Source organism: Camarhynchus parvulus, chromosome 8 (assembly GCF_901933205.1).
Source record: "Camarhynchus parvulus chromosome 8, STF_HiC, whole genome shotgun sequence".
Lineage (NCBI taxonomy): Eukaryota > Metazoa > Chordata > Aves > Passeriformes > Thraupidae > Camarhynchus > Camarhynchus parvulus.
In genome coordinates, this window is record NC_044578.1 from 28134632 (window position 1) to 28153960 (window position 19329).

Here is a 19329-nt window from a genome sequence, read left to right on the forward strand (position 1 = left end):
GGGCGGGGCGGGCCCTGACGGTGAAAAGGCGTCTGAGGGAGAGGCGGCGCCTCTCGGCCGCGGCGCCTCACGGGATCCATCCCGCCGATGTTGGCGCAATCCCGGCTGCCGAGCCTCCTCCTCCTGCTTCCCCGGCTGCGCTCAGTCGCTCCCGGCCTCGCCACCATGAGCTCCGCCACCGGCACCCTCACCGTGCAGCAGCCCCTCAACTACCGCGCGGGAGCCCGCGTCCAGCCCGCCGACGGCGGGCAGCTGGAGGAGGTGTTCGAGCCGGCCACAGGTACCGACCGGGGAATCGCCGGGGGCTGGGAGAGCTCTGTGCCTGCAGGGCCCGGTGTCCTCGGCTTCCCCCAGCTCGTCCGGGTGCCGCCGCTGCTGCCCCTCAGCCGCCCTGCTGCAGTGGCTGAGCTCTGCCTCAGTGTTTGGCCATCGTCGTTCTTCATGCAGAAACCAGCTCTTGCTCTGTCACTGCCCGATTTTGGCAAACCCCCCCGATTTAAATATCTCTGTAGTTATGTAATTGTAGTTATCGGTGTGCAGCGTTCAGCAGAATCGTTTCTAAGTGTTTAACCCTCCTGGGGAATGTGTAACGAGAGTCTTGAAGAGGGCGGTAGAAGTGTAACAAACTCAACTGGAAAAGGCAGGGATTTTGTAGCAACTGGAGGTAATTAGTAACCAGAACACGACTGTGGGGAATGTCAGCTCTTTTAATTGGAACCAGCTGAATTGCAGCACCTCTTCTCTGGCTGATTACAAATCGCTGGGTTTCAGTGGGAAATTCTGTGCCTGGTGTAGGTGGCTTGGCTGAAGTGTGTGGGGTCTGGTGCAAGTAAACCACGTTCTGGACCCCTTTTCTGAGATTTCAATCTCATTTATTCCCTGTTCAAAACGTGCCCAGGTCGTGTGCTGTGCAAGCTGCCCTGCTCTGGGGAGAAGGAAGTTGATCTGGCTGTGCAGAGTGCAAAAGCTGCCTTTAAAATATGGAGTCAGATGTCAGGCATGGAGCGGTGCCGAGTGATGCTGGAGGCTGCCAGAATTATTCGGGTATGTTGGGAGGGACAGGGGTGGTTCTGTCTCTGAGCTTCCTTGTGGCTTATTGTGGCTCTTGGGGGCTTCAGCAGGACTTGCAGAGCTCCAGGAGTTGCTCAGGAGTTAAAACCCACCTTTGGCCAGAAGAGACAGGAGACAGCCTCAGGCAGGGCTTTGCTCTTATCACTGGAGTCAGCATCCGTGCCTGCAGCTTTGGCCTTATCACTGGATTCAAGGCTAGTGTGTGCTTTCTCAGCTGAATTCTGTTAGACAGCATAAAACTGAAGCGACCCATTTGGCGTCTTGCAGGCTTTGTGGTTCTTTTAACAGCTCCAAAGATTAAATTTCACTGCACAGTTTCAAAGCTGAAATTGCATAACTGGCATTGCTGAACTTTTGGCTTGTCGGAGACTGTTGTTACATGACTGGAATGTGTCCTGGCAATAAGAGAAAGTAGGAGTACTGGTTTTTATCTGTCAGATAATACACATGGGAGGATGCACATAAGTGAGGTTTAACACAGACTCCTTTCCAAGATAACAGGTCCTTGGGCATCAGAGTTAATCTCCATCAAGTTAATCTCCATCAAGTTCTTACACATCTGTAAGAACCCAGACGTTCCCCAGTGTGTATAAGTCATGAGAAAACTTTCCTTTATGCCAAACTTTTGCTTTTGCCAGACTTCCAGAGCAGGGTGACATTTCTGTTAAAGGATGCCTCCCAGCTGCATTGCTTTGTCCCTCTTCACTGGCCTCTGGTTCCATCCTGATCTTGCTGTTTGCTCTTGCCAGTTCAGTTCTGCGAATTCTGTCATTGTTTGCCAACCAGCTTCTAAGTTCATGTTTGTTCATCTTTTAGATAGACAGGGATGTTAAACAAGACTGGACCAGCAGTGAACCCCTGCAGCTTTCCCTTTGACATTGCCCTGCACTCAGTCACCATGGGGACACTGATAAACAGCAGTTGGGAATGTCCCTTTTGGAGATGACCGTTTCTCATGGCAGGATCTTGTTTGGGATTTGTGTGCTGTCTCCTTGTGGGGTTCTGCTCCAGGCTTCTCTAACATGTTGTCTCTGTCCTGTGCTGCTCACAGGAGCAGAGGGAGGAAATTGCCACCATGGAGACCATCAACAATGGGAAATCCATCTTTGAGGCCAGAGTGGACATCGACATATCCTGGCAGTGCCTGGAGTATTACGCAGGGCTGGCAGGATCTCTGGCGGGTGAGGAGTCACTGCAGTTTGCTCTTTGCTCTCTGTCCCACCTTCCCTCGTAGCTCCAGTGGCACAAAGCCATCTTTGCTGCTGATTTCCCTGAGAGATGGGCCATTCCTGAAGACCTTGGAAGGGTTCTGAGAGGTCTCTGCCCAATGCTGCCATGCTTTGTGGGCACTCGCACACCTTCTGTGAGCTTACTGGGGTAAAACTGTGTCTCTGCTCCCAGGCGAAGCCAGACCTGACCCCTGGGAGCTCTGACCAGACAAGAAGGGACTTTGCTCTTTTCTACCCTCTGGCTGTTTCTTTGCAGGTGAACACATCCAGCTTCCCGGGGGATCCTTTGGGTACACTCGGAGAGAACCCCTTGGGGTGTGTGTTGGCATTGGAGCCTGGAATTACCCTTTCCAGATTGCCTGCTGGAAGTCTGGCCCTGCCTTGGCTTGTGGTAATGGAGCTTTCTGCCCACCCCAGTGTCTCTTCAAGGCCAAGTGATCCTGTGAGGGGCACAGTGATCTCTGGGATGATGTCTGTGATTACCTTGAAGTGTTGAAGGATCAGCAGAATGTTCAGGCTGTTACTCTGGCAGAAGGGGAAGGGAAGTGGAAGGAGGAACATGTCAGATGTTGAGAGGTTAGGAGTGCATCCAGAAAAACACAATAGCTTGGCTTTGTACCACATGGGGAAGGTCTCTGGAAATGTCTGCAGGGCAAGACCAGCAGCCCCATCTCCCCCAGCCTCTCCCTAGCAGCAGTGATCAACTGAAAGTATTTCCTCCCCTCTTGGGGGAAACTTCTGGGCTCTGTTGAGACAAACTCACAGTGTGGGGTGGGGATTGTTTTTGTTTCTTCCCTGAAGCAGTCTGGGTGTTAACCCCACTTCACCTGTGTCTGGGTTCCCTTAGGCAATGCGATGGTCTACAAGCCTTCACCCTTCACCCCTGTTTCTGTGGTGAGGTTGGCAGAGATCTTCACAGAAGCTGGAGTGCCCAAGGGGCTCTTCAACGTGGTGCAGGGTGGGGCTGCCACGGGCCAGCTCCTCTGCCAGCACCCAGATGTGGCCAAAATCTCTTTCACTGGCAGTGTGCCAACTGGCATGAAGGTAAAGACACCTTGGGACAAGGCTTGTATCAACTACAATCAGTCTGTAGTCGATGCCTCCTTGAGCTTTTCTGCATGGAGCTTGTAGACGTGGGGTGTGGGTCAGCATTTTTGGGGCTGGGCAAGGAGCTTGCAGCACATGCAGAGTCATGCTGGGGATCCAGTTATCCTGCTGGGCACGAGCTTGGGAGAGAAATCCCTTGGTCAGCTTCATTTGCTTAACCCCTGGTTGCAGTGAAGTCTCTGAGCTGCTCAGGTGGGTGTTGGTGTTGGAAGGAGAGTATATGAAATAGCAGCACTAGAAAAATGTGGTTCTGGCTGCTATAAAGCCCTAAAGCTGCATGTAACCTACTGTTTTTAAGCAAGGGGATAGTTTCTGTGAGTTTCTCACCCTCAATTTATTATTCCAAAATTAAAGAAAGACTTTTGGAAATAAATTCTGAGTTGAAGGAGGGGAAATGTCCCATGAACACTCCCTATGTGTGTGTACCTGTGGGTTGCAGTGACAGATGGCAGCTACAGCTGCCTGCAGCTTACACTGAGCACGAGACTTCCTGCAAATGCCTCTCCAGGTTTTGTTGGCTTTATCTATTAAAAAACAACCCCCAAACCCTCTGAGGCTGTCCTCAGTCTGAACTCCCCACATCCAGGGAGCCCATCTTGCCTTCTGTGCTGCTTCTCTTGTGGGTGAATGGTCCTTTGGGTCTCTCTTGCCTCTCCCCCCCAGCCTCCCCTTGGCCAGTGGATCACTTGTCTCTTGTGTCCTTGTTCCCCTCAGATCATGGAGATGGCAGCTAAAGGGATAAAGCCAGTCACCCTGGAGCTGGGGGGCAAATCCCCCCTTATCATCTTCTCAGATGCTGACCTGGAGAATGCTGTGAAGGGAGCCCTCATGGCCAACTTCCTGACTCAGGGCGAGGTGTGTGTCTGTGGGGTCAAGGTGGGGCAGTGGGGTCAGCCTGTGACCTCCTGAAAGTGAGGGATGCCCTGGGGCTCCTATCCTGCCACACCTTTCCTGTGCAGTGTCAGAAAGGATGCCCTGGAATGAGCCAGGGTGTCCCAGCAGAGTGTGCCTTAGCCACAGGACACACTTAGCCAGTGTCCTGTCCTTCCCTGGCACCAAGCACCCAGCTCAGCACAGCTGCTCCCGTGCCCTGGGCACCAGTTTGGCACTCACAGCTCAGGAGAAGCTGTGCTGGTGTCCCCTGGAGGGGCAGCGGGTTCCAGCTGGGTGTGCTGAGCCTGAGGACAGGCTTCTGTCCTTCCCAAATTCGGGATATCCACCCGTGCTGCAGGTTTTGTATAATCCTGTTGGCAAATTTGTTCAGCAGGGTCATTTCTAGGAATTTAGGAGTCAGCTCAAGGTCTGTGCTGCTGGTGACCTGATGCGTTTTTGCCACCCGGTGGCATCAGAACCACGGTGTCCAGCAAGGACTGTTCAGTGCGGTCACAGCCCCAGGGTATCTCCTTGTGTTCCTTGTCCCCAGGGACAAGTTAGCTGTTGCAGCAGCTGTGGAAGGGCTTTTCCAAGAGCCTCTGGAGCAGGACCCAAGCAGGGAAGGACTGTGGATTGCTGTGTTTCCAATTCTGAGCTGCCTGTCCTGTGTCCCAGGTGTGCTGCAACGGCACCAGGGTGTTTGTGGAGAGGAAGATCCTGGATACCTTCACCAAGGAAGTGGTGAAACGCACCCAGAAAATCAAAATTGGAGACCCTCTTCTGGAGGACACACGGATGGGAGCCCTCATCAACCGGCCCCACCTGAATCGTGTGCAGGGCTTTATCAAGCAGGCAAAGGAGCAGGTGAGATGGTGATGCTGCCTTGTGCCTGCCCTGAAATGTCTCTCCTGTTGGACAAACACACTGCCTTCCTAGTTAAGCTGGGTTATTTGGTTGTTTTTGGTTTACTCAGTGGGTGTGTTGGACCACTAGACACAGAAGTCCATGGGATCTGACAGGATGCATCCCTGGGTCCTCAGAGAATTGGCTGATGTAGTTGCTGAGCCGTTTTCCATGATACTTGAGAAGTCATGGCAGTCAGGTGAGGTCCCAAGTGACTGGAAAAGGAAAAACACCCATTTTCTAAAAGGATGGTGGACAAGAGCCTGGGAATCACAGACCCATCAGCCTCACTGCTGTGACTGTGCAAAGATCATGGAACAGATCCTCCTGGAAGTTGTGTTAAGGCACGTGGAGGACAGGGAGGTGATTTGAGATAAGTACAGCGTGCTGCACCTGGGTCAGAGCATCCCCTGCTATCAATCCAGGCTGGGGGATGAGCAGATGGAGCAGGGAAGGACTTTCTGCAAGGAAGGACTTGGGAGTGCTGGTGGATAAGAGGCTGGACACGCCCCAGCCATGTGTGCTGGCACTGAGAAACCCCCAGTGCCCTGGGCTGCATCCAAAGCAGTGTGGGGAGCAGGTGAGGGGGAGTTCTGCCCCTCTGACCTGCTCTGCTGAGACCCCACTTCAAGCTCTGGAATCCTCAGCACAGGAAAAACAGGAGGAAAGGCTGGGAGTTGGGGTGGTTTAGCCTGGAGGGGAGAAAGCTCTGGGTACACCTGTTTGCAGGATTTCAGTCCATAACAGGGACTTATAAGAAAGATGGGGACAAATGTTGGAGCAGAGCTTGCTGTGATAGGCCAAGGGCCAGCCAGAGCTGGGCAGGATGCCCCTGATGTGCCTGCATCCCTTCCTCTCTTGGCTCTTTTGCAGGGGGCAGAGGTGCTGTGTGGTGGGGACCTGTATGTGCCAGACGACCCGAAGCTGAAGAATGGCTACTACATGCGGCCCTGTGTGTTAGGTAGGCTCCATCTCAGCCATGGTACCATGGATGTTGTGGGATTTCTCCTGAGAAATGAGTTCAGCTTTGTAACCTGGCTCTGTGATGGCCCCAGTGTGGATGGACACTTGGATGGGTGTCCTAGAGAGAGCTGAGGCTTCCAAGAACTGCATGCAGGGAAATCTGGGCTGTTGGAGGGCCTGACAGGAACGGTGCTGTTGGTGCTTTTGAGGTGCAGGGTGTGCCTGGCTGCTCTGCCGTGCTGGGTGCGGTCTCCAAGGCTGTGTGGGTTGCTGAGTGCACAGGCTGTGCTGCTGCTCTTCCTCCTGAAGCACTTGTGCTCTGCCACGCTTCCAGGGAACTGCAAGGATGACATGACGTGTGTGAAGGAAGAGATCTTTGGGCCTGTCATGGCCATCCTGCCCTTTGACACGGAGGAGGAGGTTCTGGAGAGAGCCAACGCCACTAAATTTGGCCTGGCAGGTGGTGTCTTCACCAGGTATGACTGGGCAGTGTTGTGGAATCATTCTGGGGACTGAAATACTGCAGTGATTTGCTGCTCCTCTTGCAGTGCCTGGGCATGGGTATCCTCTTCCAGAAAAGCCGAGGCAAGGGATTGCCAAAAGGGAAATCTGTGAATGACTGCACATCTCCCTTTTTTCCCCCAAGTGTTGGGTGGGCCCAGCTGTCCCTTGGGTTCCTCCCAGCCTGGCTTGGCCTGCTGCCTGCCTTCCTGCCCCTCCAGCATGCATCAGGAGCCTGCTGTGCTGCTGTTGGCCACTTGCCCCACTCTGTATCGCTGGTGTCCTTGTCCTGCCCTCTGGAATTGAATGCACTTGGAGCATCCTTGGGAATTGGTGCTGCCTCCTTTGAGCAGCCAGAGTAGGGCAGGCTGGACTCCAAAAAGCCCTGCTGGCCTTTCTCCAGTGGATGTTGCCTGGCAGGGAAGGAGGAGGTCCAGCTGAATTGCCCTTTTCCTGCAGGGATATCCAGAAGGCTCACAGGGTAGTGGCTGCTCTCAAGGCTGGGATGTGCTTCATCAACAACTACAACGTCAGCCCAGTGGAGCTGCCTTTTGGGGGATACAAGTCCTCAGGTGAGCTCTGTGTGACCTCCCCTGGTACATGCCAGCTCCAGGGGCTGCGAGTGGCCACTGGTACTGCCTGGAGCTGTGTCCTCACTGCAGCTCTTCCCTGCAGGATTTGGCAGGGAGAACGGCCGGGCAGCCATCGAGTACTACTCGCAGCTGAAGACTGTCTGTGTGGAGATGGGGGATGTGGAGTCTGCGTTTTAGGGCCTCTGGGGCCTGCTCAGGCCAGCATCAGGCAGCTCCTTGCTGCCAGCCAGAGATGTGGATCATGTACACAGCAATAAAGTACCCTACAGTTGTCAGTGCCCAGGGGGAAGCTGAGCTGGAGCAGCGTTCAGCCACCCTGCTCCTGCAAGTGGGGTTGGACACACAGGGCTCAGCTCTGGTGGACAGTGGGAAGCTCAGAGCTGGAGGCACCAATCTGGCTTTTGGCAGCAGCTCCTGCAGCCACAGAGGTGTTACCAGAGGCTTGGCAGTGGCCAAGGCCAGGCTTCCCAGGCTGTGTGCCTTGATTCCCCATTGCCTTCCACCCTCCATCAGCTTCACTTCTGGCTTCTTAAAAGGTAGGACCCTACTCAGTGCAGGACACAATTACATCCTGTAACTATCCTGACCCTCTCTGTTCTGTAACTGCATAAAAGCCTTAAATGCATCATTGTTTATTCCCTCTAGACCCTTGGTAACCTCAAGTTTTGGTTTTTTCTATCTGTACCTTACTTACAAGTGGGACAAAACATTGTGGGGAAGGTTGGCTGATGCTGCCTGGGCCAGGCATGGCCCTGAGAATCAATGGTGGTGCTGAGCTCCAGCACAGAATAGTGAAAGCTATCTCACTTCCTTCCTGTAAACTTACTGTTCTTTATACACTAATGAAGCAACAACTTCCAATTGTTTTCTTATGTCTTTTTTTAGCAATCAAATAAATACTCACTCTGGAACAAATTCTCAGTGTGACATTAATTGAGAGGTCCAGAAATGGGGTTGTTGCTGTATGAGTTAAATGAGCTGCAAGGTGGCTTTTTGATCACTAAAATCATAAAAGCTAGAAGGAACATCTCTGCCTGACAGACAGATTTCTGTAGTCCTACGAAACCAGAGTGGTTCTAGCATTCTGCAGAGCTTCTTAAGAAAACCCTCTGTAACTTTAGAATGAAAATACAGAATGGACAACTTCCTTTTATTGAGAAAGAAAAGGAAAAAAAACCACAGGAAGGCAAGTGTTCTAAAAGCAAACAGAAGAAAAGTCCCTTTAGCCTCTGCAGATGAGCTGGCAGCCCAGCTGCTCGTAGGCTGCATAGACAGCTGTGCCCACCAGCCCAAGGAGTGCCACGGAAGCAAAGGACCCTCTCCTTCGGTTTTTGGGCTCTGGAAAAAAAAAATCAGAATTTGTCAGTTCACTGAAAGACTAGCCCAGCCTGGAGATTGAAGAGGAAGCAGGAACTAAAGGGAAATTCCCAGGGCAAAACAGCTCAGGCCTCTTAGGGCAGGCATCCCTGCTGGAGGAGAGCTTTTCCCAAGAGCAGGAAGAGCATGCTGCAGTGTTGGCAGCCTGTAGATCTGCACCCTTTCCTCTACACCTGGCTGGGAGCAAAGTCCTGAGGTCACTGTAGGAGACCTGAGTGTCAACAGTGTGTGCTGCAGGGCACAGTCCTACCTCCCGTGTAGTAGCCATAGGCATAGATGAGCCTCCCAAGGATCCAGGTCAGGCCAAGCCCTGTGGCCACTCGCTGCAGAGAAAGGAGAAGCATTAAAAGGCTTTGGAGGCTTGAGCAAAGTTGTGCAGGCAAGCAGGTGCTCAATCTCATTTCACCCCTGGCCACTTAGTGAGCCAGAGCAAGGAGCAGGATGGTGGAGGCAGCTGCTGCTCCAAACCCTGCTCCACTGCTTCCAGCAGGTGTTCCAAACTTCCACCTTGACTCTTCATTTAGAGCTCACTCTAATGTGGCTTCCACTTGCCAGATGTGCCTACGCTGCTTCCTTCCCTCTTGGAAAAGGAGTCTGTCTTCAGGAAAGATCTAATTGGTCTTTTGATGGCAAAGACAGAGCTACTGGATTTGGCCTCTCCCATGTGCCTGTCTCCTCCCAAGTTGTCTGCATCTTTCAGTTAAAAATAACCCAGGCTTTTGTTGACTTCTTTGGCAGGGCTTGGAAAAACCGGGCTGAAGGAATTCTTCCCACTCAGTGACTGGAGGCTGCAAGTGCTTTGCTTTGTCTAACAAGGCACCTTTAGGGGAAGGGCTCTAATAGCTGAAAGAGCAGTAATGAGTTTATTACTTGTGATCCTCCTGCAGAAGACCTTCTACAACTAAATTTTAAGAAGGGGCACTGCTGTTAAGTGTGATGTGGCTACTGAAGGGGCTGTCTTGGCCTCCTGACCCCCACCTTGCCCAGGTCAGGGAGCCAGAGCAGAGTCCTGCATCACTTACCGGGTGGTAGACTCCACTAGTGCCTAAAAAGAACAGGAAGGCAGGGTAATCTTCCAATCTGAAAATAAAAGTGAGGAGGTTGTGTTTGTGCTCAGGTTGCTTACAAAGACAAAACTCCAGAAAGGCAGAAACTGCAAACATTCCCTGCCAAGGGCATTTCAGGCTCATCACGAGTCTCTGTGCTCAGTGCTGTGGCTGAGGAAAGAAGAGATCTGAGCACACACAGTTTTAGGGGCTTCCTCCCAGCCTGTGCCTCTCTCCCAGGACACCCACCCACTCTTTCCATTTTGTTCTCTGAGCCACTTTAAACATTCCCCAGGAGTTGTGCTTCCCAGCACCCCTCTGATGTGCTGCTGCAACCTGTCCACAGGAGCTGGGTGGACTTGGGCCTCTCCCCAGGGAGACCTAGGCAGCACAACAAATCAGAACCTTCTGGAAACAAGATTCCTCACATATTAACATCTGGTGGGAACTGGGGAAGAGGAGACAGCTTCACAGCACCATCCCATGGTTTAAGGCATGGGAAGGAGCCAGCACAGCCTTCCTGCTAAGCTCTGCAGGCTGAGCCTGGATCAAAGCAGAGGCAGCAGCACCTCTGGGGCCATGGGCCCTGCCCCAGCCCTGTGTGTTCCCAGGCCCCCGTTCAGAGGTGTCACTCACGTGTTCTGGTGTGCCCGCTGGATGCAGTTGAACATGTGCCCATTTTCAGGGTCCGTGCTGTACATGGTTGGGTACTGCCAAAAAATAAACCAGCAGCAAAGCATCAGCAAGGGAGGCCTGCAGCTCCTCTCCCCAGGAGCCCAGAGCTGCCTGGGTGCTTGCAAGACCAGCCTGCAATGGCAGCTTAGAGCCTGTGCCTGCCCTGGGGCCCACAAAAGCTCTGTTCAAGGTCACTGCCTTCCTGGAGCTGCTGCCTGGCTGCAGACACTTCCCCAGGCCTCAAATCCAGCCCTCTGTGCACCACTGCCTTCCTGGAGCTGCTGCCTGGCTGCAGAGGCTTCCCCAGGCCTCAAATCCAGCCCTCTGTGCACCACACACACTGGCTATGCTTGGTCCAATCCTGACTTGATGCAGCAGGAATGGGATCACCCCAACAGGCAGCTGGAGCTGCCCTCGTGCTCACCCCTGCTTGTCACTTCCATGAGTGAAGTGGTGAAAGAGCAAAGGAGCAGTGGTTTGTGCTGAAGCCAAGCGGCATAGCAGCCACTGCATGTCATGGGCCTGACTCACAGCTGTCCCCACCCAGCCCACAGCTCTGCCTGCCATATCGATGCTGTCACTTGAAAGACTTGTGACAGCGCTCACATGCTCCCCCTGAATTTGAGAAACCCTCCCGTCACTTTTGTGCCACTGCGACCCCTTTCCCCCCAGTGCTGCATCAAGTCTTATTTGCAGGGAAAAAGGGCTGAGCAGTTTCTTGCTCATCAATGCTGCCAAGCTTGGTGCCAAGCACCTGATGCCCCAAATCCCAAGCTCTGTTAAGCTTTCTGGAGAGCCATGGCAGCAAGTCACCCCAAACTGATCAAGGTGTCAGCAAGCTTGCCATGCCTGAGCACTCACCTCCACACGGTACCTCTTGCGGGCATTGCTCACATTGATGGCGAGGTGTGTGACCATGACAAAGCTGGCAGCCCCAGTCAGAATGACGTAGCCATACTCCTTGGAGAGAACAGCCATCGTGGTGCTGCCAGAGAAAGGGAGCCTGTGAATGCTTGGGGAAGTGGCAACATGTGATATATGTGCATGGAAGAGTTGCTGAGCTTGGACTGCAAGAGCTACCAGCACAGGGACTGGCTGAAGGAATTTGTACCTTTTGTACCTTTCTGCACAAACCAGGAGTTCTCTGCATAGTTCCTGTCAAGCAAGGCTTAAAATCACCTAAGCATTGATGGGAAATGGTGTCTGGAGAACCTTAGTGTAGCCTGGGCAGAAACTCATAGGCCTTTCCAGCCCCAGAGCTAGGGCCCACCACATGAACTCGGTTTATTTCCAGCCTGTTCCCAAAGAGAGATGTTTCCTCATGCACTGGGAACCACACCTGTGGAACTCCTTGCCAAGGGACATTGTGAGTGCAGGCACTTCTCATAAATTCAACAGGAAACTGGGTGAGTTCCAGGAGTAAAAGGTAAGTTGTGAGTTAGAACCTAGCTCAGAACTCCCCTGAGCTGGAAGGAGCTGGGGTACATAAATGATTAATTATATTTATATTTATATGAGGTTATCCTCATATAAAATACTAATAAAACCCAGCCCCTCAGCAATTATAACTGTACCCATTTGGGTAGACCCACTGGCCAGGTGACTGATGCTCAGCCTGCAGGTCCCAAGAAGCCTCTCAGAGTCACAAACTGGTGAACAGCCCCAACAACACACAGCTACTTGCATTTACAGACATTTGCACCAGCAGCCAGGGGACACCAGGGCCTGTGTGGCTTTTGTTTAATGGCTCTGTGCTCCCTCATGCAGGCCTGAGACAGAAGCATGGGGCAGAAGGTGCACCCTGCAGCCTCTGCCATGCTGCCCTACATTCCACATTCTCACTCTTCCCTGCTCAGCAGCCCCCACAAGGCTGCCCTGCTCCACACAGAGCACTCCAGCTCCCTCCCTGCTGCCACAGAGCACAAGGGTCCTTCCCCACAACCATCTTGCACAACCCCAAATCTCAGACTGGGTGACCCTGGAGGGTGCTGCATGACACAGCCCAGCAAAAGACAGCAGAGATCTCCCTCCAGCACTGAGATAATTCTCCCAATCAAACCCCAGTCGGTGCCTGTCTCCAGATGGTGCCTCCACGATGTATCTAGTGAGGTTTTGGTGCCTCCCTGCACTGACCCACCAGCACAATCTGTCAGTGTGGGGAAAAACAGGCCACCTCAGGGAACTGCTGCAAAGTCTTCCTCTTGCCCCCCCCCCACAAGCGATTTTTGGGAACTACAGGGTTTTATTTCTCCTTTGCAAAGGATTATCATCGATGGAACAAGGTGAAGACAACAGCTGGCTCTGTCCACAGAAAGGGAGGTAAACAATTATCAGTAAGATTATTAAAACCCTGAAGTAATGAAGAAAAGCCAACTGCATGCACCTGTAATTGAGGTTAGCACCTGACAGGTGACACACTGAAAACAGAACATGTAGAGCAGGTTGGTGGTCACATTTCCCCCTTCAAATTACAAGGTTGTTGGAGAACCGGGCATTTTGTCTTCCAGCAGGAAGTTACAACCTGGGGGTTTATCTTGGGAGCAAACAACACGGCAAAGCATTAAACGGGGTGTGTCATAAAACTCTGTACTCTTACACGACTGATACCAAAGCGTGCCTCAAGCGTTTGCCCTGGTAATTTAGTGCCATATAAATCACTCCAAAGTCACCAGGACTCCCACGGTCCTTTTCGGATTGTGGTGCCCGAAGCGTCTCGGCAACTTTTGCCCGCAGCCGCAAGGCCTTTGCTGTCACGGTGCACAGAACTCAATTTCTACCTTTTTACCCTGCGATGTTTCTGTCGGGAGCCACAGACACGAGATTTTGGAGCATGACAGGGCACAGAGCGGCGGGACAAAAAGAGTCCTCTTCCCAACTCTGCCACAACACTGCAGCTGCTGTGAGTCAGCAAAGCGCCTTAAGGCTCCTCGAACAGCCCCACGCGTGGATTCGGACTGGATTAGCCGATGTAAGCTCAGTCCTTCGAGCCGGCAGAGCGACAAAAAGGGGCCGGGCCGAGCCCTGCCCGGCCTGCTCGTCCCGCTACCCCGTTCCCCCGCAGCCTCCCGCGGCTGGGAGGTGTCCACGGCGTTTTCCATGAGGATAAGCTGACCCTGGGCGCCCCCCCTGTCCCCCGGCCCGCACTCACCCTCAGCGCGGCGCGGAGCAGCGGCGGGACGGAGCCGGGATGAGCAGGGAGCCGGGGCGGGGGCGGTGCCGGTGCCCGGCCCGTCCCCTCAGCAGCAGCAGCAGCGCCCGCAGGCGGGGCCCGCGCTCGGCCCGGCGCGATCGGCCTCGTGCTGCCAGGGGAAGGGGGTGGGGATTGCTGAGGGGCTGCCGAGGGGTTTGCTGTGTCCTCGGCCTTTGCCCCGTGCCCTTTCTGCCATTTTACCCATCAAGGCTCTCAGCTTTGATTCGCAGTTTACAGTTTAATGGCTCTGAGTTTGGTAATTCACACCGTGCTTGCTGAAATCTCCTGGTTTCCCCTGTTAGCTCAGCAGACCCTTGCAGTGTGTTTCGCACGTGGAGTTGCTGTGCTGGGTCATCGTGAAAAACGCGTATTTTATTATTGGCTTTTCGCAAATATTAAAATTAATATTTTATGTGTTATGTTAGAAAGTTATGCTGTATTCATTTTCTTAAGTAGTGTGTTAAATATAGTTTTAGGGTGTAACACAATGTTAGAATAGAAACGATGCTATATAAGATTTTTTTTGAGAGAGGACTCACAGCGAGATGATAGCAGCCGCAGGACACCTAAATCTTTCAGAGAAAGAGAATTTATTGCTCCATTATCAGAAGAAATTAACTTCTTGCCTCGCTCAGTCCTGAAGATGCTGTCAGGATTCAGAGGAAGAAGCTGACACTGCCCAGACAGAATGCTGTGTTTGAATGGAATTTATGCATCATGGATGAGGTGTATGAATATGCAACAGGCTGTTGCTTTTAAGGGTTAATCCTCTGTTAACGTGGGTCTTTTTTCGGCTTATTTTGCCTAGAAAAAGGTACTGTCCATAACTCTTTGTCTCGATTGTCTCATATTGTCCTAATCTAAATTGTCCAAATTATTATTTTACTAATTATATTGCTATTTTTATAACCATTTGATTACCATTAAACGTTTAAAATTTTAAAACCAAGTGATTGGCGTTTTTCACAGTTATGTAAGCAGATACTTCCCTTGGCAATTCCCAGCGCTGGTGGTACCAAGGATCTTACATCTATCTCCCTGTGCATGTAACTCTGACACTTTGGTATGGACACACAACCCATTTCCAAGAATATTTGGAGAGCATGTAAGCAATATTTTTACTTTATAAAACATTCCAGTTTTTAGGGTTGTGTGACCCAAAAGCAGAGCTGGACTTTCCAAGTCATACAACAGTGGAGGCACAGGTGGTCTGGCTGCACTGCAGGAGCACAGAGGGTTCTTTTGCTGTCACCAGTGTAATGGGCAAGAAAGGAAAAACCAATGGGATCCTGGGCTCCTAAAAGTCCTGTTTTTAATCTCTTTGCCTTTCCAATGCGGGAAGTTCTTGGATTCCCTGGGGCTCCAGCTGTGTAGGCTGATCCCTGTAAGCCCTGCTGGGTTTTTTGGCCAGACCTCCTTGGCTACAGCACAGTGCCAGGACCTCTCCTGTAGTTCAGTACCTTTTCAAGCCAGTCCTTATATCCCTGTGTTCTGTGGTCCCAAGGTAGGGTGGAAGTGGAAATGCCTGGCACTGTGCACACCTCTCTCACCTGCCCAAAATGAATATTTTGCCAATATCCTGAGTCCCAGTGGCAGAAGACTGGGTAAAGAACAGCAAGTGAAACTGGAGCACAGATACTTCCTTCTCTTGCAGTTTTATTAAAAAAAAAAAAAAATCCAGGGTGGGACAACATGGGAAATCAGGAAGGAAGGTCCTGCCTTTGGTTCCCACAATGGGAGTTCAGAAGGGCTGATTCTAAGTGGCTGTGTCTTCCTCCTCCTCCTCCTCTTCTTCCTCTCCCTTTGAGGCATGGGTCTCATAGATGACAGCACAGACACCGGCCAGCCAGGCTGCCATGGTGCCAGCAAGGAATATGCAGAAGCCAACGAGGCCCAGAAAGACATAATCCTGCTTGTGCAGCTGGGTCAGGCAGCTGAAGTGGAGCTGTGCCTCTGCTGCTGGCATCCTCAGGGCACGCAGCCCTGCTGGGGTGTAGCAGGTGATGTTGTCAGCATCTGCAGAGAGATGAGCAGAAGCAGGACTCTCTAGCCTGTATCATAATTTAATGAATAGGAGTGCTGGTAGAGAAATTATGGGAGTGCTTGCTAAAAGCCTGAAAAATAGCTGCAGACTTCATGCCCTCCCCCCGCCTCCCCATGGCATGGGTAAAATCTGACAGCCAAACTCATGCCAAACCTGTGCTAAACCCTTGCCAAACCACAATTCCCACGTTGCCAGGATATTTTTTGCAGTGTTGGCTCCATAGGATTATATTGCCCACTGGATTATGCCACCATGGCAAACTGCTGTCCCTGCCCCCCTCATCTCTGCTGATTGAGCACTTTCATCTTCACATCAGAGCACCTGTGTTTGCTGTTTTTTTTTTTAAATCTCAAACACCTTCTGAAGTGATACAGGCTAAATTATGCTGGAATAATGAGGCTGCTGTGGGTTTGACAAGGAGGGTGGTTTGCAGTCAGGCACAGCCTTACCTGCTCTGTGAGGCAACTCATCAATGATTCAGTTCCACTGAAATAACAACCCATACCCTGACATATTGCAATATCTGCCCTGATAAAACAGATGCTGCCTGCTCCCTTTCAAGTTAGTGAAGGATCATTGTGGTGCAGCGTGTGCCCCCAGCCATCCTCTGTGGGTTTTGAACCCCACAGACATGGTCACTGTGGTGGGGACATCCTGGATGGACAGGATGGAAGAGCCTGAGGGAAAGGGAGCACTGCTCCATGCATGGGATGGAATGGGAGTGGTGGAGGGCAATTTTTATTGCATTGCACTGTATTGTATATGGCTGAGTGATGTTGTTCATGCTGATCTCACTACTGGTCCTGAGTAAATCTGAAGAGCTTTTATCTCTCTGTCACCCAAATCCATCCAAACTTGGGCAGCTTTGTGTCAAAACTCTGTTGCACAGATATTTCTGAAAGTCAGGAGCCTTGCTAAAGGCCAGGCTGGGGTCTGGTTGCAGCAGATTCCAGGGCTCTGTCCCAGTATCCCTTTGGCCTGGAACAACCCTCAGTTTAAGGCTGCATTTCCCACACCTCCCCTCCCCAACAGCCTGCAATGAGCTTTATTCTCCTGTTGCAGGGTTCAGTGGGTTATCTCCAATCTCACCGCTGAGAGCTGTACTTTATTCCACTGTTCCATAATTGCCTGTATGTGGAAAAAGAAACCCTTTATTGTCTATAAGGAGCTTACTACACCTAATAAAGACACTGAGACATCTTTAATTCAGTTCTGTCCTAACACCAGCTTCCAGCTGCCCTTCCCTTTTTTCCCCTTGGGCTCTTTTGTAGCCCTCTCTTATTCAGTGGACAGACTTTCTCAACCAATTTCTCTCTTGCAGCCCTCTCTCACCATTTTTGTGCCCTGCATTACTGAAACCAAAGCTTTTCTTGTTCATGTGTGCTGTGCTGTGTCTCTTTCCAGTCTGGAAAAGCTACGTCCATGTGCTGCAGCTGCAAAGCTAAAACATCACCCTTGGGACCAGTGTTTTTATGGGAAAGGGAACTGGTGATTGCCCTGCCTCAGCCTCTCCAAGGCCCAGTTATAGAATCTCTCAATATGAAGAGTAACAGCTGACTTTGGGGTGGAGACAAGGCAGGAAATTCACAGCAATGATTTTCCCAGCGCACATCTCCCTGGAGTTGTGTGGGGCTCCTCATTCTGGTGCTGCAGCCATGGGGTACTGTGCCCCCAGGGACACCTGAGGCTGGATCCAGGTGTTTTAGGGAAGCAGCAGTGTCCCAGCTGTACACCACACCTGCCTGGCTGAGGATGGGAACAAGAGGGATTTTTCATGTGCATAACCCAGCTGCTCCCATCCCTGGTTTGTGTGACAGCAGAAAATGGCATGCAGTGAACTGAACTTTTGGGAAGGAGAACAGAGGCCTCTCTCTGTTCCACACACATCTGTGCTCACACAGCCCTCACCTGGAAAATGCACATCGCTCTCCATCATCCAGGTGATGAAGTCCAAAAAGGAACAGTTGCAGTGCCACAGGTTGTCACTGAGCCCCAGAAGCCTCAGGTTGGGCAGGTCCCGGACGGTGCTGGTGTCCAGGAAGGTCAAGCCTGTCCGGCTCACATCCAGGTGCCTCAGCCAGGTGTTGTTGGCAAAAGCATCTTTCTCAATGGCCACAAGGTTGGGATTGTCCGAGATCTTCAGTACCACCAGGCTGAGGAGGTGGGAGAAGGTGCTGAAGGTGACCTGGGAGAGGTTGTTGAAGCTGAGGTCCAGATAGACGAGCCTGGCCACGCCAATGAAAGTGAAATCCAGGTCATCCCCCAAGAGGTTCTTTCTGCAGTCCAGATAGACCAAATCAGCCAGGAAGCTCAATTCCACTGGTGGCAGGTACGAGACGTTGTTTGCTGCCAGAATCAGCTGCCTGGTGTCCAGAGGGATGTCCACAGGGAACTCCAGCAGCTGCTGCCCGGTGCAGTTCACCTCCAGGTACTGACAGCTACACCTACTTGGGCAGCTGATCCCCTGGGATGCCATCCCCAGAAGAAACACGAGGCTCAGGGACCGTGGGCTACCTGAAGGAAACATGATTTGAGAGCTTCCAGGCCGCTTAGCCCTTCATGGACTGCAAGCAGCCCTATGGCAGCTGCACTGCCCTCCCAGCCATGCCGAGGAGGTGTCCAGCTGCAAGGCTGTTGGGAAGCACTCTGTGGCTCACCTGAGCCCTTGGCAGAGTGCCCAGCTGGAAACCGAGCCGGGCTTTTACAAGGGCAAGTGTGGAATGGCGGCTGGAGCGTCTCTGTCTCACACTCGGTGCCAGGTGACACCTCCGTGGTGTCAGTGGCTTGCAGAAGCCGCCTGCTTTTGGGGACACTGCTGTGACCTTGGTGGCCTGATTCCAGCTGGGTGGAGGTGTGGGAAGCTGTGCATGGTGTGGGAGCATCGGAACTTTGTGGGGAGAGTGTGAACAGCCCAAACTTTATCAGAAGTGGTATTGTGAAAAATGCATATTTTATGATTGGCTTCTTGCAAATATTCAAATGAATATTATATGTGTTATATTAGAAAGTGACGCTGTATTAATTCTCTTAAGTAGTGTGTTAAATATAGTTTTAGGGTATAACAAAATGTTAAAATAGAAACTATGCTATGTAGGATACTTTTTTCCTTAAGAAAGGACTCACACTGAGATAGCAGCCACAGGTCACCTGAATCTTCCAGAGAAAGAGAATTTATTGCTCCATTATCAGGAGAAATGAACTTCTTCCTGCCTCGCTCAGCCCTGAAGATGCTGTCAGGATTCAGAGGAAGAAGCTGACACTGCCCAGACAGAATGCTGTGTTTGAATGGAATTTATGCATCATGGATGAGGTGTATGAATATGCAACAGGCTGTTGCTTTTAAGGGTTAATCCTCTGTTAACGTGGGTCCTTTTTTGGGCTTATTTTGCCCAGAAAAAGGTACCCAAACTGTCCGTAACTCTTTGTTTCTATTGTCTCATATAATCCTAATCCAAATTGTCCAAAATTTTATTACTCTAATTATATTACTATTTTCATAACCATTTTATTACTATTAAACTTTTAAAATTTTAAAAACTTTTAAAAAAAAAAAAATTGGCATTTTTCACAGTGTCACACTGCAAGGGGTGGTACTGGTTAGGCAAGAGTCCTGTGCAATGCTAGGCTGGCTCTGTCTCCTTCCAGTAGCCAGGAGGTTTTATCTCATGTGGAGTAGCATGTCCAGGTCTGGGGATCTCAGCACAGGATATGGAGATGTCAGAGCAGATCCAGAGGGGCCATGAAGATGCTCAGAGGG

The 19329-nt window shown here is 51.6% G+C and overlaps 3 protein-coding genes across 3 annotated transcripts; 1 reads left to right on the forward strand and 2 right to left on the reverse strand.

Moving 5' to 3' along the window:
* The first annotated feature begins 20 nt into the window (after positions 1–20).
* Positions 21–8155, forward strand: ALDH9A1 (aldehyde dehydrogenase 9 family member A1). Its single transcript, XM_030953576.1, has 11 exons — positions 21–280; positions 899–1044; positions 2123–2252; positions 2557–2691; positions 3148–3344; positions 4122–4262; positions 4956–5144; positions 6057–6144; positions 6481–6622; positions 7107–7219; positions 7323–8155. The coding sequence occupies exons 1-11, from the start codon at positions 88–90 to the stop codon at positions 7415–7417; spliced, it is 1569 nt and encodes a 522-aa protein (XP_030809436.1). The 5' UTR covers positions 21–87; the 3' UTR covers positions 7418–8155.
* Positions 8156–8363: 208 nt separating this feature from the next.
* On the reverse strand, positions 8364–13613 carry MGST3 (microsomal glutathione S-transferase 3). The gene is made up of 6 exons (XM_030953468.1): positions 13487–13613; positions 11200–11323; positions 10300–10373; positions 9640–9697; positions 8868–8940; positions 8364–8578 (listed from the first exon to the last, which is right to left on the reverse strand). Exons 2-6 carry the CDS (start codon positions 11314–11316, stop codon positions 8463–8465), a joined length of 438 nt encoding a protein of 145 aa, XP_030809328.1. The 5' UTR covers positions 11317–11323; positions 13487–13613; the 3' UTR covers positions 8364–8462.
* A 1671-nt stretch (positions 13614–15284) lies between these two features.
* Positions 15285–18299, reverse strand: LRRC52 (leucine rich repeat containing 52). The gene is made up of 2 exons (XM_030953805.1): positions 17481–18299; positions 15285–15544 (listed from the first exon to the last, which is right to left on the reverse strand). The coding sequence occupies exons 1-2, from the start codon at positions 18097–18099 to the stop codon at positions 15285–15287; spliced, it is 879 nt and encodes a 292-aa protein (XP_030809665.1). The 5' UTR covers positions 18100–18299.
* Between the last annotated feature and the right edge of the window lie 1030 nt (positions 18300–19329).